General features: G+C 40.7%; 1 protein-coding gene across 13 annotated transcripts in view; it reads right to left on the bottom strand.

Annotated features, from left to right (window-relative positions):
• The window catches only part of TGFBR3 (transforming growth factor beta receptor 3), a 198,569-nt gene that overhangs the window by 155,671 nt on the left and 15,190 nt on the right, over window positions 1-27,708 (bottom strand). For 12 of the 13 annotated variants that reach the window (XM_082476818.1, XM_082476814.1, XM_082476817.1 and 9 more), the window contains one exon: window positions 18,655-18,830. In XM_082476818.1, coding sequence (XP_082332944.1) covers window positions 18,655-18,715 — 61 coding nt within the window. In that variant the 5' untranslated portion in view covers window positions 18,716-18,830. Of the gene's footprint in view, window positions 1-18,654; window positions 18,831-27,708 lie in introns of those variants that run through there. The other variant, XM_082476813.1, reaches the window with a different exon arrangement.

The following is a 27,708-nucleotide window of genomic DNA, read 5'->3' as shown; positions in this document are numbered from 1 at the left end:
CAGATATGTAGTTGGAAAGGAGAGGCAAATCTTATTAGTGTTTTCATATACTTGTGGCCTCCTCATCTTGTATATTCTACCTAAACTCAACAAATAAACAGTCATTTCTTAAAGATTAGTTGCAAAGTGTAATCTGAATCACATAATGAACTTTTCATAACTTGTTACATTAAAATCCATTGTTCTTCCCAAAATACTGAGTAATTACAAAGGGAAAAATAGTAACTTTATAGCAGAGAATTCTGACAGACACCACTTTAGCCAAGTGATCAAGATTAATATCACCAGTAATAAGACACACTAACATAATGTAACCCTGATTTGATACCCTGAGAGGGGACCATTACCTCTGTGGCATCCTTGTCAAGAAAACATAACCTCAACACAATCATTATCAGATAAACCCCAATTGAGGGACATTTTCCAAAACTGACCGGTACTCTTGAAAAAGTGTTAAGGTCACTGAAAGACAGAGAGCTGTCACAGATTGGAGGAGACTAAGAAGACATGACAGGGACTTCCCTGGTGGCACAGTGGTTAGAAATCCACCTGCCAATGCAGGGCACACGGGTTCAATCCCTGGTCTGGGAGAATCCCACGTGCTGTGGAGCAACTGAGCCTGTACGCCACAACTACTGAAGCCTGTGCACCCTAGAGCCTGCACGCCGCAACTACTGAGCCCACGCATCACAACTACTGAAGCCCACATGCTCTAGGGCCCACGTGCCACAACTACTGAGCCCACGCGCCTCAACTACTGAAGCCCACGTGCCTAGAGCCCATGCTCTGCAACAAGAGAAGCCACCGTAATGAGAAGCCCGCACACCACAACGAAAAATAGCCCCTGTTCGCCACAACTAGAGAAAGCCCACTCACTGCAACGAGGACCCAACGCAGCCAAAAATAAAATTAAATTAAAAAAAAGAAGAAGACCTGACAATTAAATGAAATGTGAGATTCTGACTTGGGTCCTGAAACAGAAAAAGAACATTAGTGGGAAAATTGATGAAATTCAAATAAATTCTATACTTCAGTTAATAATATTATATCAAATTAATTTCTTAGTTTTGATAATAGCTCTATGGGTATATGAGATGTTATAAGGTGAAGCTGGGTGAAGGGATTATGGGAACTCTCTGTAGTATATATGCAACTTCACTGTAAGTTTAAAATTATCTTGGGAATTCCCTGGCAGTCCAGTGGTTAGGACTCCATGCTTTCACTACCGAGGGCCCAGGTTCAATCCCTGGTTGGGGAACTAAGATCCCACAAGCTGCACAGCATGGCCAAAATAATAAATAAAATAAAATAATCTCAAAATATGAGGTTTTTAAAAAATCAATTGCTCTATCTTGTACTATCAAGATGTGGGATCTTTTATCCACACATGATTTTATAACATCAGGTATTGGTCATCTGGAAAATAATGGTTCACTGAGTTATACAAATATGCCAAATGTTGAGGTATTTCTTACATGATATCAAAAAATCACATTTGTTAATATCTCCATTGACCTCATCAGAAAAGCATTTAACTATTGAGAAACTGCCATGGTCATGGTGATGGATATAAATTTTCCAAAATTTTAATTTTTACTTGAAAATAAAATTGTATCATTAGCAACAAATACAGTCAGTTGTTTTCCTTGAAATAATATGCTCCTTCTGTTTATTTTTGAATAATACCTGGCAAATAGCAAAGTCTAGATAACCATCATTTGTCTGTCACTCGTTTTTTTTCAAGCAAAACAGTATTCGATGATGAACAGACTAGTTCAGCTCACAATTCAAGCAACTGCACAAGTGCTTTTCCTCAAGACAACCATTGTACTTTGAAGTATCAAAGTGCTACCTGCATACTTCCCATTTCATCATACAGAATATGAACAAGACATGTATTTGAGGGGTTTTACTGCTTCATCAAGAGTATTCTTAAATGAAGCTGGTGTGTGGCAGTGAAGCACTGCCTCAATTCCTGATAAGGCACCAGCAGTATTATCCAGTATTGCTTTTATACATATCAATGCAATATTAACCCAGGGAAAAAGACATCTTAGAATTATTATAAAAATAGTTCTGACTTCACAGACATCCTGAAAAGGTCTCAGATCCACAATTCACGCTTTGAGAACCAATGGTTTAAAGAGTTAACCTTCAGCTCCTGAATGAAATATAGCACCACTACTTTAGCCAACATGTAGAGTACTGTCTTATGCTGTGTTTTTTTTTTTTAAGTCTTTATTGAATTTGTTGCAATATTCCTTCTGTTTTATGTTTTGGTTTTTTGGCCACGAGGCATGTGGGATTTTAGCTCCCCGACCATGGATTGAACGCGCACCCCCTGCACTGAAAGGCGAAGTCTTACCACTGGACTGCCAGGAAAGTCCCTATGCTAAGTTTCATAGAATGTTTACCAAGAAACAACAGCATCTTGGGGCTTCCCTGGTGGTGCAGTGATTAAGAATCCTCCTGCCAATGCAGGGGACACGGGTTCGAGCCCTGGTCCGGGAAGATCCCACATGACGCGGAGTAACTAAGCCCGTGCACCACAACTACTGAGCCTGTGCTCTAGAGCACACGAGCCACAACTACTGAAGCCTGCATGCCTAGAGCCCATGCTCCACAACAAGAGAAGCCACCGCAATGAGAAGCCCACACACTGCAACTAAGAGTAGCCACAGCTCGCCGCAACTAGAGAAAGCCCATGCACAGCAACAAAGACCCAACGTAGCCAAAAATAAATAAATAAAACAAATAAATTTATATAAGAAACAACAGCTTCTTGCCGTCAAAGACTCATAACAATCTAGTGACAGATCGAGTATCTGTCTTTAAATAGACGCCCACACGTCACTCAGACACTGTTTTATCTGAAAAGACAGTGACCCTCACCCAGTCTTCATGGAGTAGCCTTGAGATTTATTATTTTAGCAAAGTTGTTTCTCTTTATTGTACTTTATGAACAAGAGTTATAATTATTGATTTATTCAACAAATATTAAGCACCCACTATGTGCTGGGGACCAGGGATTTACCAGTGAACTGTCCCCATGCTCTACCTCGATGGTCACATTCAAGCAGGGTCAAACAAAAACATAGAAACTCCTCTACTTGTGAATTTTCATATAGATGGAAGAGCTATACCAGAGCAAAAGCAAACCAACCTGACTTTCGTGGAGCTTACACTTTCGTGGAGGAAGACAAGTAATAAACAAAATAAATCATAAACTTGTTTTAAGGTGATAAGTGCTATGAGGGAAAAAATAAAACAAGATTATAAGAATGGGAATACCAGGGGTTGAGAGGGATTACAATTTTAAATAAGGTGGTTAGGGTGAGACTGAGCCCAGGGGTACCACCACAGATGAGGAAAATTGCTGATAGGTGGTCTCACTCCATTGTTTCCAAGTTCTCCTGTCCTCAGCCAGGCATAATCCTCAGTGCCACTACTACCTTTCTTGAAGTTTCAGGCTTACCCTCCAACTTCCAGCTAAAGGCCAAGCTACTTCCTCAAGAGGAACAAGGTCTTTTCCATCCAGGCCCCAGATTTAGTTCTTCTCATTTCAAAGCCACCTGAGCCCTGGTTCAGCCAACAGCAAATCAGCCATCTCCCAGAAAAATACCCTGACCTGCCTTTTCTCTGCTGGGAGCACAGAGCTAAACAGCAAACTCATTCGGCCCGTGCTACATTTGTTCTAGCTCTCTTTCTTTTTCCAAACACACAGATTCTCTAAATAAGGAATAACTTTTTGAAGACCTACTATGTGCCATAAACTGCTGGCTGCTTTACATGTTACTTAATTCTCATAACAATCAACAGAATAAGTATAATTAGCAATAATCTATAGATAAGGCAAGAGAAGCTCTGAAAGTCATAAATTTGGGACTCAAATTCAAATCTTCAATACAGAAAAAAAAAGAAGAAAGTTTTTTATTCACAACCTCCTCCCAACTTCATCAGTCCCACTGTACTGCTTTGAACAGAACATATGGAAAATAAAGAAACTGGGCATTGATAGAGTCTGTCTTATCTGCAACACTGGATTTCAGAATCAGATATGATTTTCGCACTAAAAATATGCCTAAGCAATAGACTTCCAACTTAAAAGACTGGGTAAATATGTTCAACATGCTCATATTTTTCAAAGAACACCATTTTCAATAGTTTCATTTAAATAAACATGACCCTCTGATTTACATGGATTATCTCATTTATAATCCTCACAAGGACACAGTGCAGTGGATATAATCAATATCTCTATTTTATATATAAGGATACTGAGGCTATGGTCATGCAGCCTTCAAATAGCATATCATGGGCCTGAACCTGTGTCTGAATCCAAAGCCCATGGTCACAACTACTGTAAGATCCTGACTCTCTGACTTTAATACATCTCTGTTAAGACTAGACATTGTGGTAGAGAATTACTTTTCCTACATAAAAGTGTAACAGGGATCCTTAGGCATTGCTCACATTTGGAGGGTAAAATCTCTACAAAATCCTTTAGTTACCAGTCCCAAATAAAGCTTCACTAGTGACTATGCTCCAGCAAAAATCTGCTTGGAAAACCCAAGGGCCTGGCAAAAGGGCACAATTTTCAATCTCTGGGTTCTGAGACTGTCCAAAGGAACAAGAGTGCTCACTTTACCATACTGAAGAGGTGCGATGGCTTCCCCTGCTCAGCAACACCAGTTTAAGCCTCAGCTAAAGGACATCTCTTATAGTACACACTGAGCTCTGAGTTCCTACAACTTAGAGCAAAGCCAGCAGGCCAATAACTCACTTTAGCAGATGGCCTTAGTTATCTGTGACTGAGCTCACTCTCCAGATGGCCAGAGGGAGTATTAATTTTTATCACTGTTAATCAAGGGTAGTTTAAAGAAGATAGAATTATTATCTCTAAAACAGAGGTTCTCAAACCTAATTCTAATGAAACAGACATGCATAATGAACACTGTTCACATCTGGACACACTATAGTCTTCAAAATAAATTCCTGAAAACTCCAAGGAGTACTGAAAGAAATTAAAGAAACTTAAATTGAGGGGTGTACCATGTTCATGGATGGCAAAACAGATATGACATGCTACAGATTCTGTTCTTTTCATTCTTTTTTTCTTTAATTTTTGAATTTTATTTATTTTTTATACAGCAGGTTCTTATTAGTTACCTATTTTATACGTATTAGTGTATATATGTCAATCCCAATCTCCCAATTCATCCCACCACCACCACCACCCCCACCACTTTCCCCCCTTGGTGTCCATACGTTTGTTCTCTACATCTGTGTCTCTGCCCTGCAAACCGGTTCATCTGTACCATTTTTCTAGGTTCCACATATATGCATTAATATACGATATTTGTTTTTCTCCTTCTGATTTACTTCACTCTGTATGACAGTCTCTAGATCCATCCATGTCTCTACAAATGACCCAATTTTGTTCCTTTTTATGGCTGAGCAATATTCCATTGTATATATGTACCACTCTTTTCATTCTATCAACGGCAATCCTAACCCCTCTCTCTCTCACTCAGATATATTTAAATGCAAATAACCATGGTTAGGGTAAACCTGAATCTTGTCTTTTTAAAGAAAAATCACTCTTTAAAGTCAGCACTTTAACTATTAGTAGTAACATTACTCATGGTATCTTACAACTTAACTGGGATATACCAGCAGGTCTTGACATTGTGGCACAGAATTACTTTCTAAAATAAAAGTGTAATGAGATCGCAAAAAATAAAGCAGCAAAGAAAAATCACAGTCATTTATTCATTCAAAGGCTTTATTCCCAACTTTAAAAATATCTTTCATGATTCCTCACAGCTCTTGAGATCAACTCCATCAAGTTGCCTGGGGACCACCTGCAGAAAGGGTTAAAAGTCAAAGTTGCTACTCCATGCTTGCTGCCTGAGGAGGAAGCAGGTTTCCTGGAACCTCAGGATGGCCAGCCTCACACAGAGTAAACAGAGCCGCTGTGCACTCAGGAATAAATTCCTCAACCAGCACATACTCTCCTGAGGTTTGCATGTAAGTTCTTTCCAATAGATTCCAAGTTGAGGAATAAACAGAAATAATAGATTTTCTTGGGCCTTCTTGAGTTCAGGAAGATCTGACATTATCATGAAATAGCTCAGCACAGTCCTCTGAAATTTTTCATTAGAATTCTTTTCTCCTGAATCATGTTAATAAAGTACAATTTGGCCTCGGATTCATACGTAACTACTTACTCACAAGCAGCTCAAGCCCAGAAGGACGGGAAAAGACACTGAGGCCTGTCAGTAGGAGGCAGAGCCAGGCCCAGGCCCAGGAATTGTCAGATTTCTGGATAAATGTTTTCCAACAAAGCTATATATTGCTTAGAAAAGAGCTCCCTTACAGAACACTTGACTGGCTCTGAGATAAGTCTGAAATACTCTTCTCTGCTTTCATTTTCAACTGCCTACACCGCTCTCAGAGTCACCAGAACTGGCACTTGGCTCAACAAGCCTCAAATCTCTTTCATCTTTAAGGGGCAGGGACTTCCATTATTTTTCTATAATTCATCAGGTTGAGCTAATTCTAGGTATTATTATTCTATAACATATGTCAAATGTAACAAAATAATGCAAGTCTATTTTTCTCCTTCATACATACAGTATACTCTGAACTTATATTGTGTGCACTTGATTTCAAACTGAGATTTTTGAACACCATTTTCCAAATGCAGTAGCAGTTTGCTGCCCTGGGCCGGCCAAACAGAGGAAATGAGGAATCTGACTTGTTTCATTTTAAGAGGAAGAAAAAAAAAACTACTTAAGGCCTGATCCTGGTACCTTTTGAACAGTTAACACTTGGAACCTAAACTGTTTCATAATAAACTAGAGCTCCCTTTCCTCCCTCCAAGAAGAGACCCTTGGGAAGTATTTATTTAGTTAATGAATGTTAAGTAATTGTGTTTTACTCACAAAACAAAAAACAAACAAAACTTCTAGAAGATGCTCTTTGGGCTCCCTAGCTCTGCAAGGTCCACATGAGCTCCATCAGCCACGAGCCTGGAGCAGTAAACTGGGAATTCAGGGAACAATGTGACCACAAGCACTTCTCCAAAAAGAAAAACAACTCCCCTCTTGGCCCAACTCCAAAAGGCAATTGAGCTGGGTAAGGTCCAGGCTAATCTCTGAACAGCCTCTCTGCCAACTTTCTCCTACAGTCATTAGGTTTTTCAGCATGGGCTTTGCAAATGATCTAAAACAATTAATTAGTGCTTTTGAATTCACCCCATACCATTAATGAAACATTGCCAGACAGCTTTTGATAACATATTTCCAGAGCTCATTAAACATGGCAAACCAGAGGACACAGACTCCCCAGGAACCCAAGAGGGCCAGGCTGAGACCTGGCTGTTGACAGTGAAGCCATCCTTGCAAACGATCCTGGGGTGACAAAGTGGGGGGCTGCTGGGGTCAGGCCCTTAGGGTCCTCCACAATATGCCAGACCCTGCTCTCAAATTATATCATGATCAGGCTCTTAAAGTTCAAATTATTCTTTCACCCTAAAGACATTTTTTTTCTTCTATTGAGTGGAAATTCTTAATTTGATACTTAAAAGTTTCATATTGCTTCTAATCCACACCTCCACACCTCCATACCTCCATCCCCCAAAAGACTGGTTTTAATTTTTTAAAAGAGGGGGGGGATGAATAATAGTTTTAAAAACTAAATATTAGGGCTTCCCTGGTGACGCAGTGGTTAAGAGTCCACCTGCCAATGCAGGGGACACGGGTTCAAGCCCTGGTCCGGGAGGATCCCACATGCCGCGGAGCAACTAAGTCCTTGCACCGCAACTGGTGAGCCTGCGCTCTGAAGCCCGCGAGCCGCAACTACTGAAGCCCGTGCGCCTAGAGCCCATGCTCCGCAACAAGAGAAGCCACCGCACCACAACTAAGAGTAGGCCCCATTCGCTGCTACTAGAGAAGGCCCGCCCGCGGCAATGAAGACCCAATGCAGCCAAAAATAAATAAACAAAATAAATAAATTTATTTTAAAAAAAAAAAACAACTAAATATTAGAATAAATCTTGTCCCAAAATTCCCTTCTTTCAATCAAAGAGTCCTGCATAATCCAAGATTTCCCACTCCCATAACCTCAGTCATGTGAGAAATCTTTCGATTTTTTTTACTATCTAATGCCACACAGAATTCCAGGCTGCTCTACATGCATGGCCAGCAAGATAAACACATTTTTGGGAGGCCTAGAAAAAAGCTAGCAGGGGGGCAAGAAGTAAAAATGCTGTTGCATTCCTCTGGACTTTTCTGTTCCAGTTTCAAAAACAGAACGACCACCACCTGGGGCTTGTGGCGAGCTCCAGAGCCAGACTTAAGCTGCTTATCACTGCCCACCCACCCCGAAACCCACCCCCTACCACCCCGCCGATGACAGTGATGAGATCTGAGAAAGCAAATCAGAAAACTTTATAAACTACTCAGTTGCAAAATAAATAAACAGAAGTTATTTTAAAAGACAACTTTTCAGGCACAGAGGTTAAATCTTCGCAGTGTCTTATTCCAATTTTTAATAAATATGATGTTGATGCTTAATAAATATCAATAACAACTTTGGGGAGTTTTATCCCCTCTTTAAATTGTTAATTTTTTTAAAGTTCTAGCCTAGAATCTGATTACAGGAATAAAATAGGAATCAGTGAGGAAGCCAGAGCTAAAAACTAGAACGGCTCCAGCAGAAATGGGGTGTGCCCCACTTAACATTCCGGGTTTTTTTTAACACCCTTGTTAACCTACCTCATCTCCCCCTGTTATCCAGTCAGCTGGTACCATCCCGCATTACCTAGAGTCTCCTCAGCCACAGCTGCCTGCACCAGTTGTCCCCATGCTCTACTAAGTCACGAGGCAAGAAATGGGAAAAGGCAAAAGAGGCACATGAAAGGAAGAACTGAGGGAAAATTCCTTCTTCTTATAGCTACAGCCGTTATTCCAAGGTGTAGCCCCAGCCAATAAAGATGCACCTGGTGTTTGCAGGTGCACCACACCTACAGCTGGAGAGCTAAAGGTGTCTGTGGAACTCACTCCCTCAAACCAATCTCCCTTCCAGCACATGGATCCCTCTGACCCAAATGAGTTCACTGAAAGGTTTTCAAGGTAGCTGTTTCAAAGGCATGCTAAAACCAAGCTCCCTTTATGACAGTAAGACTTTTTCTAGAAGGTGTTTTCAGGTTCTGTGTTACAATTTGTGCATAGAGAAAACAGATGATCTATGCTGTCAAATGTGGTCCTCAGACCAGCAGCAACAACATCGTATGGGCCTGTTAAAAAAAAATATGCATTGAGTAATTAATTTAAAAAAATAAAGCATACAATTCAATGGTAAAAAAAAAAAAATATGCAGTCTGTTACCCTATGAAAACTGAATCTGCATGTTAACAAGACCCCCCAGGTGATTCATATGCACATTAAAGTTTAGAAAGCACTGGTCTAATGTCTGTCTGTTTATAACTTCCAACTCCAAAAGCGAAATGGGTATACCACTCTCAAGCAAAAGCAATATGAATACCCATACTATAAAACATATTTTAAAGTAATTTTTTTGCTCTACAGAGTAAAGTTTACTGTTAAGTATCCAGCTCCTTGCTCACACCTAATATGTAATTTAATTTATAAAAATGAGTTTACACACAACACGCTTATTTACTATGTAAAGCTGGATGCAACTGTATTTCTCTGAAACACTAGTTTTGCTACGAGAAGCAATTTTGCAAAAGGTGGTAAAACCCTCAAAATCCATAATCCTGAAAAACAGACCACATGGGGAATGAAAAGGATGAGACTTGGAAATCAGGACAGTAGGTAAATTAGGAAGAGAGGGTCCAGGCTTTTCAGACAGTGATTTTTCGAGGACAGTCATTCACAGTGCAAAGAGATTTTCTCTAGACAGTTTGGGGGGTTGTTCTGTGTTTTAAGATACAGTTTTTACTGTTACATAGAAGTAATTATCTTTACTATTAAGTTATGGCATAGTATTCCACTGATATATCAGTCTTTATAATCTCTTCCTCAAAAGGAACAAATTGGGGCTTCCCTGATGGCGCAGTGGTTGAGAGTCTGCCTGCCAATGCAGGGGACACGGGTTTGGGCCCTGGTCTGGGAGGATCCCACATGCCGCGGAGCAACTGGGCCCGTGAGCCACAATTACTGAGCCTGCGCTTCTAAAGCCTGTGCTCCGCAACAAGAGAGGCCGCGATGATGAGAGGCCCGCGCACCGCGATGAAGAGTGGCCCCCACTTGCCACAACTAGAGAGAGCCCTGGCACAGAAACGAAGACCCAACACAGCCATAGATGGATGGATGGATTAATTAATTAAAAAAAAAAAAAAGGAACAAATTGAAAGAAAACCATAAAATCATTCTTAATTTCATAAGCATTTTACTCCCAAGGGTCTTGCCTTCTAAAATCTGATTCTGGCCACCATCATCTCTTGCCTCAATTATTACAATAGCCACCAGCCAGTATCCCCAAATGCACCATTACCCAACAGTCTATTCTCAACACTGCAGCCAGAGCAATCTTGTTACAATATCTTTCAGATCACACCATTCTGCTGCTCAAACTCTCCAATGGCTCTTTCTCACTCAGAGTAAAAGTTTAACAATGGCCTACAAGGCTATATGCAGCCCTACACCTGTCCCCCAGGTAACCCTCTGACTCTTCACTCCAGGAGCCACCTGGCCTGTTTACTAGGGCTTGGGCACTTCAGACAAGCTCCCACCTCAGGACCTTTGCACGTGCTTTTCCTTCGGCCTGGAGTGCTCGTTTCCCCAGATATCCACTTAGCTCACCTCCTTCAAATCTTCGTTCAAATGTCATCTTCCCAGTGAGGCCCTCCCTGATCACCTTACTTTAAATTGTACTCCCCCAGGAGTAATTCCTAGCCCTGTTGCTTTTTCTCCACTGAACCTGCTAAAATATACATAATTTTTTGCTTCTGATCTCTCTTCACTAGAATGTAAGCTTCAGGTGTACAAGAATTTTTGTCTGTTTTGTTCATTGCTGTATCTCCAACACCTGGAGGAGTGTCTAGAGTACTCAGTAGATGCTTTCTGAATAAATCAATCAACACTTTAGGAAACAACCATGTTAGAAGGTGGAAAAAACTCATTATTTGCACTAACTCCAAAGTATCCCCTTTCTGTGCCACAGAAGCTAGCAAAGTACCTGAGACCTGGTATGCACTCAAAGCTAATTCACCAGACTACAACCTCCCACCTGAACATAGCAGTATTTAAAAGTTGAAAGAAACGGTGAAATGATAAATGGTTCTTTCGTCTAAAAAAAGAAAGGGGCAGGTGGGAGCTATGTGGCATTTTGTTTCACCAAGCAGCAACGAAATGACAAAGTGGGCCACACAGGTGCGTCCCGCTGGAAAAGCTCATCGCAGGAGCAGCTCTGGCACCACTGGAAGCAACAGAGCAGGAACTGACTCCAGAAGCAGGTGCTGTGCTCTCTCCTGAGGCCTTTGCTACCTGAGCATCTTTCCGGATGGGGCAGGAGGGTAGGGAGGAAGGGAGGTGTTACTACTAATGGCTCATCTATCGTCCAGACCAGGACTAAGTTATTCAGGCACGTGAGGACAAAGGGAAGCAACACAAAGAACTCAGAGCAGTCTCATTGGAACTTCTTCCTTTTGCCATAACTATACCACTTATCACTATATGGTTCCCTTCATTGCCCACAGAGAGAATAACTTTTTTTTTTTTCCATCAATATTTTCCTTTGAAGGCAGTAAGATTTTCCACATTCTACTCTAGAGTTTTTGTTTGTTTTTTATTCCTTAAGGTTTCTAAGAGTTGGCAGGATAGGACAGGAGAATAGCTGGGCCTCAGTCCCCAGAGCACCTGCTGCCTAGTCCTTGGAAGGAACATTCTGAGAGCAAGTGCATTTTTAAGCCTTCTAGAATTCTGCCTGATTTACAGTATCCTCTCAGAGAACAAAAATATGATTATATGGGACTTCAGGATAAATCTATTTTAGGCCACTCTGGCAGAGAATGTTTTAAAGAGAATGAAAGTCAGCAGTTCACGTGGATGCAGTGCCGGCCAGGCCAGTCTTCCAAGACAGGCAAACTGTTCCATGCCTTGAGGCCCCCATGTGCAGGGCCGGTCCTGAGGGAAGGCACCACAGTGAAACACTTCCTGGAACCCGCCCTGTTCCTACAACACTTCCAAAACCAGCACTCGGAGCTCAGAGCTCTAGCAATGATTCAAGGTGGCCCCAGAGTAGGAAGGTTTAGTTATCAAAGCAAACAAGCTGAGAAAGCCTAATTTCCCAAATCCACAGGGTGTGAGAGTATAAGCCCTGAGCAATTAAACAGCTATGTGGTCACATACAGATAGCTCTGTCCTGATGGAAAAGTTGATCAGTGTTTATAAAAACGCCCCATCATTGGTACCCTAAAATAACCCAGATAAATCAACAATTCAGAAAGCTGGGTGGCAATAATACAGTCTAGGATAAGGATGCAAAGGAGAGAGAAACCTGGGTTCTGTGGACCTGTCTGACATCAAATCTATGTATAATCTTACTCACACTCTTGGTAAATATCTTTCTCATACTATATGAACATCTGCTTACCCAACTATCTATTCTCCTTGCAAATGAAAAAAGAAAAAGGCCTTTTATTTGATATCATATCATATTCCACCTCTGTGGGTGGAATATGCAGGGCAAGGTAATCTTTGAGAAATGAGCTCATATTTTTCTTGACTACAGCTAACAGCCCCAACTCTGTGTGTGTGTGTGTGTGTGTGTGTGAGTGTGTGTGTGTGAGTGTGTGTGTGTGTGTGTGAGTGTGTGTGTGTGTGTGTGTTGTTTCTGTGCAAAACTAAAGAAAGGGAGGCAGGGACCTCATCGTGCTAGGGTGTGCATAGTCCCCCCAACGAGATCACTACCTAAAATGCAGGCCATGATATTCACTCCGGGACTTTTAATAACATTTCTTTGCTCTTTAAAATAAATAGAAAGTTGGCACCCTGGTGATAGCTGGCATCACAACTGACAATATCTTTTGCCTATGTATCCAAAAGTGGAATTAAACACAAAAGTGGTTATAATAACCACCTAAAAACAATAATAATCACAGACCAAATCAACTAGCTGTGTCCAAAGACTTAGGGGTTAGCAAGAGAAGATCTTTTTGAATTTGCTTTGAACCTTCAAGTCTACTCCTCCTCTACCCTTTACATTCCCTGGTGGCAGCTCCCACCGGCACCCTCCCTGCCTTTCTGCCATTATGAGTTACAGCCTCTGATCCCTCAGTTGGCAGAGCAGGGAAACTATGGCAGAACCACCTCTGCGGTCCTCAGGCCATTGATCTCAAGTCCAAGAGAGAGAGTGCCAGTTCCCTTTGGGCAGCACAACGGAAAGAACATGAACTCTGGATCTGCTGCCATGCTGCCACTTACTCATTGTATGACTATTATTACCTAAAGGACCGTTTTAACTTTTTTAAAAATTTGCCTCTCACTATCTATGACATTTTTCTTCTCTAAGCCTCCGTTTCATCATTTGTAAAATTAGTATAACAATAATGGTAGGGGTGGTGGCAGTAGTAATAATTACAATAACAGTGATAATGATGAATACCTACCTCACTGGGTTTCCGTAAGGATTAAATGAACTGATTGGTGCAAAGTACCCAGCAGAGCACCTGGCTGCATTGTTTCAAGAGGTGCTGAGGGGCACGCTAAGACTCAACAGTGCAGTTCATCTGCAAAAGTGCGCTGGGTTCGGGTTCGATCAAGAGGCAGACCAGCTTTCTAAATTGCTTACTTTCTCTAAAGCCCCTTACTCCCATTCCATAAATGAAGAAAACAACCCTGCCCACCCAGGGACCGCTAGGAGAATCAAATGAAACACCAGACACGAAAGCATTTTGGAAGCAATAAAATTAAAATGATATTACTATGTTTACCTCCCCTCAAGGCTGCCAGCTTGTCCCATTCCAAACCAAGTATTAACCAGCGAGTGTCTCTGCCTGCTGTCCTACGGACCCAAAGAGTTCAGAGCTTTCTTAGCAGGAAAATAGCTCCAACTAAAAACATCTCTATTTTCCTGTGGACTGTACCTGGAATTCCAGGTACATCCTGGAATAAAGATAAAAAGAAATGAGTTTGTTCAATAGAAATAAATGTGTGTGCGGGTCATAGGCAAGCCTCCAAAAGGATGCACCTAGGCACCAAATGGAAACCACGGAATGAGGGAAAGAGCCGTGCCATCAACACTGGCCAGCACAGAGGCCAGCAGCGTTTCTGCAGACCTCCCCTCAGCAGCACCCCTTTGGCCTGACACAAGGGACCAGTAGGGCGCAGACAAGTCCATCCCCTCCTACCAAACTGTTTTCCCTGAATTCTCCATACGTGCCTCTTTTTCCCATTATTAAGGCTCCTGGGAACACAGCCCTACCTAACACTGGCAAGCCTCAGAGGCAGCAGTTAATATTTTTTAAAGATGTGTAGCAGAACAGTTTTTAAAGTGAAAACTTAGTGAGCCTTAAGCCCACAGGAGCAAGCATTTACCTTTATAACTTCCCACTTTTCTTAGACACATTACAGGACCTAAGATAAGGCACCAAAAACCTAAGGTAATTTCTAATCAGGAGGCATTATGGTCCTTACACAGTTCTTGTTCGCCAAGAGCATGGTCCTCTCTCCCCACATGCTGTACAATAACCAAGGAACAAGGGAGGGAAGGAAAAGTATGAGTTTTGTCAAAGCAACCACTAACCCTGGGCTGTGGCTTCTGCCCCCGCCTCCTTCACCCTCAGCCACAAGCAGGGAAGGAAGGCTTTCACTGAAGGCCCACACACGGGCACCTACTGTTCCAGCTCGGGCTCATTTTAGGTGCTGTGCTGTGCTCTTCTCCTCCCTGGCCGCATGTCTAAAGGAGGCCTTCACCCCTTCTGCTGCCAAGAACTCTACAGTAGAGCTCCACAGCCCCGTCAGTGAAACAAGAACGCGAAAAAAGAAGGCCCATTACTTGAGGGTCTTTCCATTCTGATGACTTACATACGTCTCTTCTGAGGCCAAAGGGGTTTCATCTGGTTCCAGAATGTCTCACTGGTGGCTACTCATCTGGTATTGAATCAATCAAGGGAAGAGGCTCATTCATTCCGCACTGAGTGTCTCCTACGTAGAGGCTCCAGTGGAGCGGTGGATGGGCTGGAGTCTAGAGCCAAATTGCCTGGGTTCAAGTCCCTGCTCTGCCACTTATTAGATATTTTTTTAATAAAATGTATTTTTTTAAAGATTTATGTATTACTTATTTATTTATTTATTATTGCCTGTGTCGGGTCTTAGCTGGGCATGCGGGATCTTCATTGAGGCACGCAGGATCTTTCGTTGCAGGGCACAGCCTCTTCGTTGTGGTGTGCAGGCTTCTCTCTAGTTGTGGCGTTCGGGTTTTCTCTTCTCTAGTTGCGGTGCGCAGGCTCCAGGGCGCATGGGCTCAGTAGTTGTGGCGCGCGGGCCTAGTTGCCCCGCGGCATGTGGGATCTTAGTTCCCTGACGAGGGATCAAACCCGCACCCACTGCATTGTAAGACGGATTCTTCACCACTGGACCACCAGGGAAGACCCACTTATTAGTTACTGAGTCCCAGTTTCCTTGTGAGTAAAATGCAGATGATGATAATAATACTAATACCACCTCACAGGGTTTTCTTATAAAAACAAAATAAATTAGCTGGCAGAGAGCAAGCCCTAGCTGAATGTCAGCCTATGTGCCAGGCACTGTTGCCTTTGTAGCCAAGGAGGCCATATTCTCAGTTTAACTTTGTGAGGCCGCAGTTTGAATTCTAAGATTAAACAGTGCATGCTTTTGGCTACCGGGGGATGGAAGAAGAGAGAATCCAAACCTCAGAATGAAATCCACAGCCTTGTTCTGACATTTAAGGTCCTCCACAATCTACCCTCATCCTTCCTTCCAAACAGACCTCCTCTACATTCCCAACCAGTTCTCTGGGTCATCCGTTCTCTAAAACAACATCAAGCACCTAACTGCCATGTTCTGTGCTAAGCACTGTTCTCCCCTCTGCTCACCCCAATGCCTTTCCCTTTCTAGATCCTGCCTGGTCTTCAAAACAGAGCTCAACATCTAGGCTTCCACAAAGCCCTCCCCAGCTGCTCTAATCCACCCTCCTGACCCCTCTGAGGTCTTCTGGCTTTTCCTCACCATGCATTGATTATTTTGTTATATGGTTATATTTTATATGCCGAACTAAAGTATAAGCAACTCAAAAGAAGGATGAATCTTACATTTATTTGTATATCCCTAAGTGACTAGTACTGTGCTTTGCACTCAGCGGAGACTCAGTGAGTAAGTGATTTACCTGACGCTTCAAGAGGGCACAGACGACACACAGCAAACCCATTATCATTTTTTTAAAACACCTTTCTGATCAAGACTCCCTCATAGTGTAGAGATTAAAGGCTCAATCTGTAGACCTAGACTCAGTAGGTTTATGGTTAAATCTGCCACTTAGTAGTTGTATGACCTTGAGGAAGTTACTTAACCTGTCTATGCTTCAGTTTCCCCATCTATAAACTGAGGATAAACAAAGAACCTACATTTCTTAGGGGAGTTATGAGGATGGAATGAGATAATACATTTAAAGCACTTTGAACAGGGCCTGATACACAGTAATTAATTAATTATTATAAATATTCATTATTATATTATCTTCTACTATCTTCTTGAAATTCAGCTCATCCAGAATGCCCCAAAAAAGTATTTTGTAAAGTATGCTGAGCCTATACAGAAAGCTACTGGATGTCAGTACTATATACAAAACATTTCTCCCTTCTTCTTCATTCATTTGGCCCATCAGCTTGTTCAAAAAAGCATCTCTACCTCTGTACTATTGATCAGTTGCCTCAGTTTGTTATAAAATCTGTAATTCTACTGTACCTTCAATCTTACTGTACACTTCAGCAAAGCTTTCAGTGTGTACACAACTCAAAAAAATATTTTACCAGCGGCTTGAAAGAGGAAGGAAGGTCTCAAGCAAAACTGATTCACTATCAAATACATCAAGGCTATACAGAACCACCAAACTTACCACATTCCCATGAAGTACCTTCTTAAGTTATGTTTTTTCATCAATGAAAACAGAAAATTCTGCCTCAAACCCACCAGGTATAATTATACATCTTGTCATCAAAAACAGCACATTTTTCCATCAAGCCATTTCTTTCTCTTTTTTTTTTCTACTACTTTTCAGTGAGATTTTAATTAAGATCAGCTTTAATACACAGGCTAAAAGGCAAATAACTTTTCAATCATGAGACAAAATGAAACTGCTGACAGAGAGAATGGGCAGTTCAAATTCACACACCAGCATTCAAAAAAAAAAAAAAAACTAGCAACTTTCTCTCAAGATATTTGCAACAAGGGGGACATTCTGCTTTCCAATCTCATAAACCAGTTTCTGCAAACTGGCTTCCACTCAGTCTGTGCCTGCATATGGCTCCTGATCTGAGTCAACTGGAGCATTAATGGTGGTCCCGCTTCTCCAGTATAACTCAGAGGTGAAGAGCAGAGTTGTGACTAAGTGAGCTCATGAACTAAGAATATCCTTGCTCATTGTTAGAGGCTATAATTGTTTAGCACAGTACCTGGCTGCAGTGCACACTCAATACATGGTTATTATTATCACTCTCGTGTCATCTGTATGTGCAATTCAACAGCTAAAACCAAGAGGCTAATCATTTTTTAAGTCAATACGTTTCTTCCTGAGGCCAGCCAGTTTCCAGAACTGGCCCAACAAATCAGTTCTATGTAGCTCATTATAGAAGAGACACAAAGCAAATTATAACAAAATAGAGCAAATTAGGTTTCCAAATTTGTTAAGTAACCCTGACTGCCACACTAAGACACCATAGGGGATATGATACTCTTATTTAAGCAACAATGTTCCAACCAAATCATTTGCTTCTTCTCATCTCCGACCTCCCATTCTGATGGCCTCTAGGAAGCACAGTGTATTTCTGTACATTTTGAATATTTTTATTTTATTTTGTTTTGTTTTGTTTTTGGCCGCACCATGTGGCTTGTGGGATCCAAGTCCCCCAACCCGGGCCCTCGGCAATGAAAGCACGGAGTCCTAACCTGGACCATCAGAGAATTCCCTCTGTACTTTTTTAAAAATTACTTTTTAAAAATTACCTGAAATAGGCAAAATTAAATATTTCCTAAGTAGCCTATGCTAGGAGTGTCACCTCTATGTAAAAGATCTATTTATTTTGTAATAAAGAACAAAAAGGCTTTCTTGAAATTCTTATTTACAACAAGAAAGTAAATGTAATCTATGCATGTAACAAAATTAAGTGGTATTAAACTGCATATTTTTTCTCTAGCCACCTCAACACTGAAGGTTAGTTAGGTATCTGTGTCACTGACATTTGAATGTCTAGCACTTGTCTAGTAAAATATAACATGGGCAAACATACTATGTATCTGTAGTCAAATATTTTATTTCCTTGAAGAACATAAATACTCAAGTTTTGTATAAATATTCCATGTCCTACATTTTTCTAAACTGAAGAGACTGAAGAAAAATATATCCAAAAGAAGATAATGAACATGCAATTTATATTATGCAACTTACCTGCAGTTGCTAAACAGGAACTCATCAGGGCAAAGATGGCAATCACACAATGAGAAGCCATTTTTATTTCTCCGAAAGTCCCGTTCAGTCACCTCAGCCTGCAGTTCTTCAGATTATAGATAATCTTTGCAAATTGGAAGTGGCCTTAAAATCTTTCTTTCCAATTTTCAAATTGCCTGTAAAAATAAACATTTTAAGAAGAAAACTTAATGCAGGTATTTCTTTTCATAAATACACATCAAAGTGAAATGAAGAATTTCTAAAAAGTATAAGATAAATTTATCTTGTGTGCCTAGACAGCACTCAAGCAAATGTTGGGGGTGCAGGGGAGGTAATTACCTAATAAAGAATTTTATAGCATATACTTTTGCAAATACATGCTTGTTTTGACATTTTAAATCTTTGGTTTCATATAAAATTTTCAAGAATATAGAAAAAAATCAAGGTACACCTATAATATAACATCATCAGTTATAAAATAATCAGTGACACTTGAAACATGAACTCCCTAGTTCCAGCATAAAAAACACAAACAACTCTGATTAGAACTCAATCTAAGATGCAAACTATCATATACAGGATGGATAAACAACAAGGTCCTACTGTATAGCACAGGGAACTATATTCAATATCCTGTGATAAACCATGATGGAAAAGAATGTGAAAAAGAATATATATGTGTATAACTGAATCACTTTGCTGTACAGCAGAAATTAACCCAACATTGTAAATCAGCTATATTTCAATAAAATTTTTTTAAAAAAGAACTCAATCTAATGTTATAGTGGCAGAGTTATCACAGGGATCAAATTAAAACACATTTAGAGTCAACCTGAAAAAATAAAGAACCATTAAAAGACAAGATTCTTATTTCAACTGTTTGCCAACATTTTAATAAGCAAAAATGTCTCTCCCTGTCTCTCAACCCCATCTGAGACTATCTGGTTGCATGACTAGAGGATCCAGAAGGTCTTTTCTAAACTTTTCCTATCCAGAGCCTTGAATGGTGAGTTTTGTGAAGGTTTGCTGAACTGGAATATCCTCCTATGGCCCTAAAGATCACCTCATTTAGACACTCCAAAGTATTTCCAGCCTTATCTCGTTGAGCCTGGCACAACCCATAAAAGTTGCAATTCAACAAATGTTTACTGAGCACCTACTATGTTCCAGGCATTGTGTAAGGACATGATTCCTGTCAACAGGAAAAAAAATTATCCAACAACTGGATAAAAGTATAAAGACCCTGCCTGATCTAAGCCCTGGGCGAGGCAAGATCTCAGAGTTTCTAGGACCCATCTCAAAACAGCTAGAGATCGCAGCCTTGTTACTCTCACCCAGAAAATTGCATCCCAAGAACCAGTTTGCTACCTTTAGAGACAAAGCCAGTTTGGGCACTTGTAGATACAGTATAAAAATATAAAAACAATGGAAAAATGAGTTTCTAATCAAATGGCCTTAGTTCACTGCATCAAGTGTTAAGAGAAAGATATTTAAAATGGTTCCCTGTAGTAGTAACACTAATGGCCCCTGAGAAGGAGAGAAACAGGATGATTGGGGGACAGTGGTGGGAGGGGGCAGGAACCTTTTCACTGAACTCCCATTTGGGTTTTACAAGTATTACCTACCCAGAAATAACAATAAAGTTCTAATTTCAAAAATAATTTTTAGATATGTTTTAAAACTAAACTATTACATATGCAGGAGGCACTGCCGTTCAATCTTGGTATGACAGTGATTTTAAAAGCCTAGTGTGAGTAAATACAGATTATGATGGCAGTTAAAGGTCTGCCTAGGTGTGGATCCACTCTGCCACCTACCAAATGGGTGATGTTGACCAGAATACTCTTCATGCATGAAACTATCCTATGGACTGTTATGAGGATTAAAGGAGTTAATATATATACATTGCTTACAACAGTGCCTAGCACATAATAGGCAATGAATAAATGTTAGCTATTATTATCATGCCTGTCCATTCCCTTTGAGGTGTATTTACACCAAGAAAGTGGAGAAATTAGGGTGTGATTATTCACATAATTCTTAGCTACTGGAAAACTAGTTTAGTCTTTTGTTTGCTGCTAAATAAACACTGCAATGGACACAAAAAAGAGATAAGCTAAAGAGTGGAATCACTAAGAGAAAAAAATTGCCAGTCAAATTGAGGCACAATCCATTGGTGGCACAATGGTCTTATCTCAAAAACTGACTAAATTATAGACACAATTTTGGACACCATAAAATTGACTTCAATCATCCCCTGAAGTCCAACATTTCTGTCACCATAATTCCACATCACCTCAGATGTAATGGAAGTCTCTTCTGTTAACCTAAAAGTCAATGACAGCAAAGAGAATTTGTCCCTATTTTTTTCCCTTCGAAAAATTAGATTTCCTGGGCTTCCCTGGTGGTGCAGTGGTTAAGAATACGCCTGCCAATGCAGGGGACACGGGTTCAAGCCCTGGTCCAGGAAGATCCCACGTGCGCGGAGCAACGAAGCCCGTGCGCCACAATTACTGAGCCTGCGCTCTAGAGCCCGCGAGCCACAACTACTGAAGCCCGTGCGCCTAGAGCCCGTGCTCCGCAACAAGAGAAGCCACCACAATGAGAAACCCAAGCACCGCAATGAAGAATAGCCCCCGCTCGCCGCAACTAGAGAAAAGCCCGCGCACAGCAACGAAGACCCAACACAGCCAAAAATTAATTAATTTTAAATTTAATTTTTTTAAAAAATTAGATTTCCTGAATGAATCAATAAGAAAAACTCTAAAAGAATATGCTATTTCAACAAATGCTAAGGGCAACTTAGCAAAACCCTGTAAGGAGATTTCAGAAGAAGACGACTTCCCAGAGGATTTTTATGGTGCGCACAAACTATATAACCAGCAGGAGGCTTGTGGGAATATTTAATGAGCTTGTGTCACCCCCTGCCCGCAGCTGCAGAGGCTCTGTGGAGCTGTGCATGTTAATCTGGGGCTTAAACCAGGTCTGAATGAACCTGTGAAAAAGAAAGGCAAACGGTTCTATTAAAAATATAGACTGCAAATTGCTGACAAGAATATTGGGTAATTATTAAAATGCAGCAATTACTGATATAATAGAGCCAAGCTAAACAGTTTGATGCCCAAAGGCAAACCACAGCAAGTTTACACCGGATCTTAAAACATCTCCAAGGAAGTCCAAGACAAGTTGAAACTTACACAGTGCTGCTTCAAACAAAGAGGGAGCTTTTCTTCTTTTAGCTTAAAAGTCCCTCCCTAATGTAACTTGTTCAAAAAGAAAATAAACTGCAGAGAGTTTTTGTCTAATCTTCCCAATGTGGTGACAGGATCCTAAGGCGGAGGAGAATAAAAAAAGGAAGCATGTCGTTCCATTCAGTGGAACTCCAGTTTTGGCCAAGACTTGCATATGTCAGCGCCTTAACACACGACTTAGGGATCAGTTCCCCAACCAGAAGAATGCAGGATGATCAAAGGCTTCGTAAAAGTTGCCGATCTTGAATAAAACTAGGGAAACACAAACTCTTCTCCTTCTCTGAGGTTATATCACACTCAGTCTGCAAAGACCAGGGACTCGCCGCTCTGGTTTTCTGAGCTCACTGTATCTCTTTGGACTTTAAGAACTAAATGCTTCCTTTAGAATATAAATAGGGTACTCTGAAATCTTGAAAGAACAATTTGGGGTCTACTGTGTAGTAGTCATTTCGCCCACATTTCAAAGTAATGTATTCCATTCAAAGGGTACCAGAACTTATAGTATCCGCAAATGAACAGAATACAATTCTGAGTGGGACTTTAACGGATTTTTTAAAAAAAGAATGTGATACTAATTCTTCTAATTTCCCCTGTGTCTATTTCTAAGGCCATTAAACTGTGTGCTGCCCCACATTCTCTACTTACCCAACAGAATTCACAGGGAAAGACCAGGATAAGCTGAAAACCCCCACCCAAACAAGTCCCAGAAACCATCACGGGTTAAACTAATGTTCAAAAGGAATTGGTTGGGAACAGTATTCCCTGGGTTGACCAGGATGTTTTTTAAAGAGAAAATCTTGCTCTATCTTAGTGGGAAAATGTGGTGAAACGACGTCTGGCAATAGGCTAAAAGCCAGCAAGAAAAATTGCTAACTTCCCCTTAGATGGCTAACACAGTGGCTATGAACATGAGATTATTCAAAATCAGAACTTAAATTAGCTTCCAGCCAATCAATTTCTCAATTAAAAGAATTAGCATGCTAAAGATAACATGAACAGCTTTTAAAGTTAGAAGAAGTCAACAGGATTCATGGATGAAGAGGAGCCCAATCTCCAAGCCCAGCACTTGCCCCAAATAATAAGGCAGAGTCAAGACTAGAAACCAGGTCTTTCCATGACCAGCACCCTACCTTGCAGTTCCAGGTCTGTTGCCACAAACTAGGAATCATTTTCTCTCCCTCCATACTCAATCTCTGGAAACAGAATGTTTTTTCCAAGAGAGGGGGAAGCCTGCCATGGCTGCCACCAGACATTGGTACTTCCATGTTGACATATGTACTCTGCACAAATCATTACTGATCACAAACTGTGACTTGACTTCAGGACTGTGGGTGGCGGCTATAATAAATAAACAATCCTTGGTGATGTTGTATGACTCAAGTTCTGTGAAGATGAAGCACAAATCTTTGCATAATCATATCGTAACACTAAGACTGTTTAGCCCCCAACAAGGAAAATATTCAACAAATGTGAAGATCTTAAAGACAGAGATATAATGAGTGGAATAAAAAAATGGCCATTCCCTAAACTCAAATAGTAAATAACACCTGATTTTCTGGTACCTTCAATATGAAAAGGTTTTCTAGCAGATCATTTAATTGTTTCTAGTCTGCCATTTAAGTGAATTTTTTTGAGAAAGGTATACTGTTAAGTCTGCAAATGGTTAAATAAAAGCTGGTAGAAGAATTGTTCTGATGGATATTCAACATGTTATTCAGGGGATTTAGAAAAGAGGCAGGATGGAGGACATCAATATCTAGCTTGGCAGCTGGTAAAAAGGGGTGTGCAACATGTAGAACAGATACTGTTGTTTGTCCGATGACATTTGGATGCCCTTTAAGACTTGTACACAGAGGGAGCAATGCCACCTTACTGAGTCGCAACTCTCAGATTTCTCTACCACACAGAGAAACTAGCTAATTCCAAATCCCCATTTTCAGACCGATTTGGCACAAAGAGGAGAAAAATCCTGGATTTGGATAAGAAATCTTTGGAATTGCATCTAAGTACAATCAATATTCAATAAATATTTACTACTAGGAGCCAGGCACTGTTGAAGATATCAAGGATATAGCAGTAAAAAAAAAGGAGCCAAAAATCCTGCCCTCATGGTGCTTATATTCTAGTAAAAGTAACACCATTTACTACATTAGGCAAGATATTTAATTTCCTGACCTTCATTTCTCCCTTCAGTAAATCTTTATTTATTGCTTACCCCATGCCAGGCAATGGGAATATAACGGCCATGAAAAGAGACATGTTCTTTTACCCTCATGGGCTTAAAGTGTGGTGGGATAAACACAAATATGTAATTATACACTATGATAAGGGCCCTAAAGAAAAGCTATCCACAACCTGAAGGATAAGCAGAGATTTAAAAGCTCTGGTGAAGGATGACATTACAGTAGAGGAACCATTACAGGTCACTGATGCTGAAGGGAGCATGGCTGCAAAGTCAAAGGGAAAAGAGAGGAATAGGTTCAAGAAAGAGTTTAAGCAGGAAAGTGGAATGATCCGATTAGGTTTTTAAAGTTTCCCTGGTACAGGCACTATGGAAAACAGTATGGAGGTTCCTCAAAAAATTAAAAATAGAACTACCATATCATCCAGCAATTCCACGTCTGGGTATGTATCTAAAGGAAGTTTAAATCACTGTGCTAAAGAGATATCTGCAAACCCATGTTCACTGCAGCATTGTTTACAATAGCCAAGACATGGAAACAACTTAAGTGTCCACTGACGAATGAATGGATAAAGTAAATGTGGTATGTACACAGTGGAATATTACTCGGCCATAAAAAAGAAGGAAATCCTGCCATTTGCAACAACATAGATGGACCTTGTGGGCATTATGCTAAGAGAAATAAGTCAGACAGAGAAAGGCAAATACTGTAGGACACAATTATACGTAGAATCTAAAAAACTGAACTCTTAGAAACAGAGAACAGATTGGTGTTGCCAGAGGTGGGGGTGAGGGGTGGGAGAAATAGGTGAAGGTAGTCAAAAGGTACAAACTTCCAGTTATAAGATAAATAAGTTCTGGGGATGTAATGTACAACATGACGACTAGAGTTAACAATACTGTATTGTATATTTTAAAGTCGCTAAGAGAATAAATCTTAAAAGTTAACACAAGTAGGGAATTCCCTGGTGGTCCAGTGGTTAGGACTCCATACTTCCACTGCAGTGGGCACGGGTTCAACCCCTGGTCGGGGAACTAAGATCTCGCATGCTGCAGCCAAAAAAAATGTTAACATGAGTAAAAAAAAATTAACTATGTGAGGTAATGGATGTTAACTAAACTTACTGTGGTGATCGTTTTTCAATATACACATACATCAAATCACTATGTTGTATTTTATGCAATGTTATGTGTGAATTATATCTCAATAAAACTGAAAAAAAATTTTAATTAAAAATAAATAACAATTTCCCTGGGTACCATGTGGAGAAGAGAATGAAGAGAGCCCACAGTGCTTGGATGTTCAGTTAAGACTCTGACAGCAGGTCAGATAAGAAAGGTGGTTTGGATCAGAATGGAGCCTCAGTTTCTTCATTTGTAAGAAAATAAACTAACCTTACCTACATCACAGGGCCGTTACAAGAATCAAATGAAATTGTACACATAACAGCATAAAAGCTATCATGACTTAATCATTAGCAGGCTATCTCTACCAAAGAGAATTATTATCCTGAAGCCTAAGAAAGTCCCAATATTCTATGGCTGCCAGTGGAAGGGGAAAAAAAAGGAGGATTACTCTTGAACTACCTATACTTGTGGATAAAAATTCCACATGAAGACCCAGTAAAGGAAGGCAGGAAGCACAGAGGGTACAAGATGTGCAGAGAAACTGGGCTCTGCTCTCCCCTGCCCCCCTAGGACCTGGCCCACCCTCACTCCTGTTGGTTACAGAGAGTATAACCAACACATCTCTGGCCCCAGCATCCTTAGTTTTCTTGGGGCTGACCTTCAGTCAGTCCTTAAAAGCCCTCTGTCTATCCCAAGCACAGCAGACCTCACTGCCCAAGTAAAATACAGCAAAAAGTGGAGGGTGGGCATGTACACATCTCACAAGGTTGTGAAGACCAGGTTTTGTTCAAGTTCACAAACTAGGACAGATTTTATTTCTTTCTTTATTTCTTTATTTATTTTTCGGTGAGTTAGGTCTTCACTGCTGCGCCCAGGCTTTCTCTAGTTGAGGCGAGCGGGGGCTACTCTTCTTTGCAGTGCATGGGCTTCTCATTGCGGTGGCTTCTCTTGTTGCGGAGCATGGGCTCTAGGCGTGTGGGCTTCATTAGCTGTAGCACACGGGCTCAGTAGTTGCGGCTCGTGGGCTCTAGAGCGCCGGCTCAGTAGTTGTGGCACACGGGCTTAGTTGCTCCGCGGCATGTGGGATCTTCCCAGACCAGGGCTTGAACCCGTGTCCCCTGCGTTGGCAGGTGGATTCTTAACCACTGCGCCACCAGGGAAGTAGGACAGATTTTTTTACCCACCCTTGCAGTATTCCAGGAACTACCTTTCACATTTAATATTTCTGCATCCAAAGATTTTCGTTGCTTATAATTTTAAGCTAGAATTAATAGAGAACTATTCTTGGGGTTCCAAACCTGGCTCACCCAGATGTCTTACACTGGACAAGTCATTTAGCCTCCATCCCCACTAATCTGTAAAACAGCAATGATATTTTGATTGTAATATATGAGACAGAACATGGGCATGATACCTAAAACAACACCTGGCCCACACAGTACATTTTTAAAAAATAATAGCCATTGCAGTTATTATGATTAAAATACATCTAGTCTGTCAAAAAAAAACCAAGCAAACTACCAGTAACAAGATAATATAAATAACAGTTTACATCAAAGTTTGTATTAATTTTAGGATTAGACTTTGTCATCTAGAATTTCAAAAATTCCCTTCATCACCAAAAAATAATGATTCCAAACCTAATATAAGATATTAGTCCTAAAGATAGCCCTAATATTGCAATGCTGTTCCCAAAGGGTAGTAAAGCTGCTGCCTCAACAGCTCTGGTGTTAAGTTACAGGGATGTGGCTGCATGGCCCTCCTCAATTCTACCTTATGATTCCCAAATTAGCTTCAGGGGTTTAGCCAGGGGGCTGCGGAGCTCAGCCTGGCACTGCCACCAAACTAACCCAGCTGCCTAGAGAAAGGAATCAGCTATCACCAAAAGGGCTTATTAAATCACAAAGCTGCAATTATTCCACCAAAGTCAGCACAGCTGAATATTCTCAGGCCCTAGCAAGCACCAAGCCATTAAAAAAAGCTTTGGGGAAAAAAATTTTTAAATAAAAATAAAATAAAACAAAAAAAAAAGGCTTTGGGGAAGCTACACCTTCTAGACCTCCAATAGACTATTTTGTACAATATATACTAATTTACTAAAATATCTGATTCACATCTTTATTTATATTTGCAGGGATTCTGCAAATATATGAATTCAGAATAAACACTCCAGCAACAGACTATTTTGCTAATCCCAATTAAGCACATTTTTTTATTCCTCTCACTGACTTCCAATATAAAATTCTTTCTCTTGGGTGGGGTAATCCCTCAACAGATACATTTCAATCACTTAACTGATATATTTGGTAAGGAAAGGGCTCAGCAGCCCAGGCATTGTGAAACATTAAGAATTAAAACCCTTAGATGGTTGCCCACTGCGGTCAGGATAAAGACCAAAACACTCTGCATGGTTGCTGGGTGTTGTCAACTTAGTCCCACCTCATCTTCTGCATCTTCTCCAGCCATGCTCGCCTTAATTCAGTTTTACAAAAG

The sequence above is a fragment of the Balaenoptera physalus genome, assembly GCF_965194825.1.
Source record: "Balaenoptera physalus genome assembly, chromosome: 1".
NCBI lineage: Eukaryota > Metazoa > Chordata > Mammalia > Artiodactyla > Balaenopteridae > Balaenoptera > Balaenoptera physalus.
Note: the sequence above shows the minus strand (reverse complement) of the source record. Positions and strands in the feature narration are given on the sequence as shown.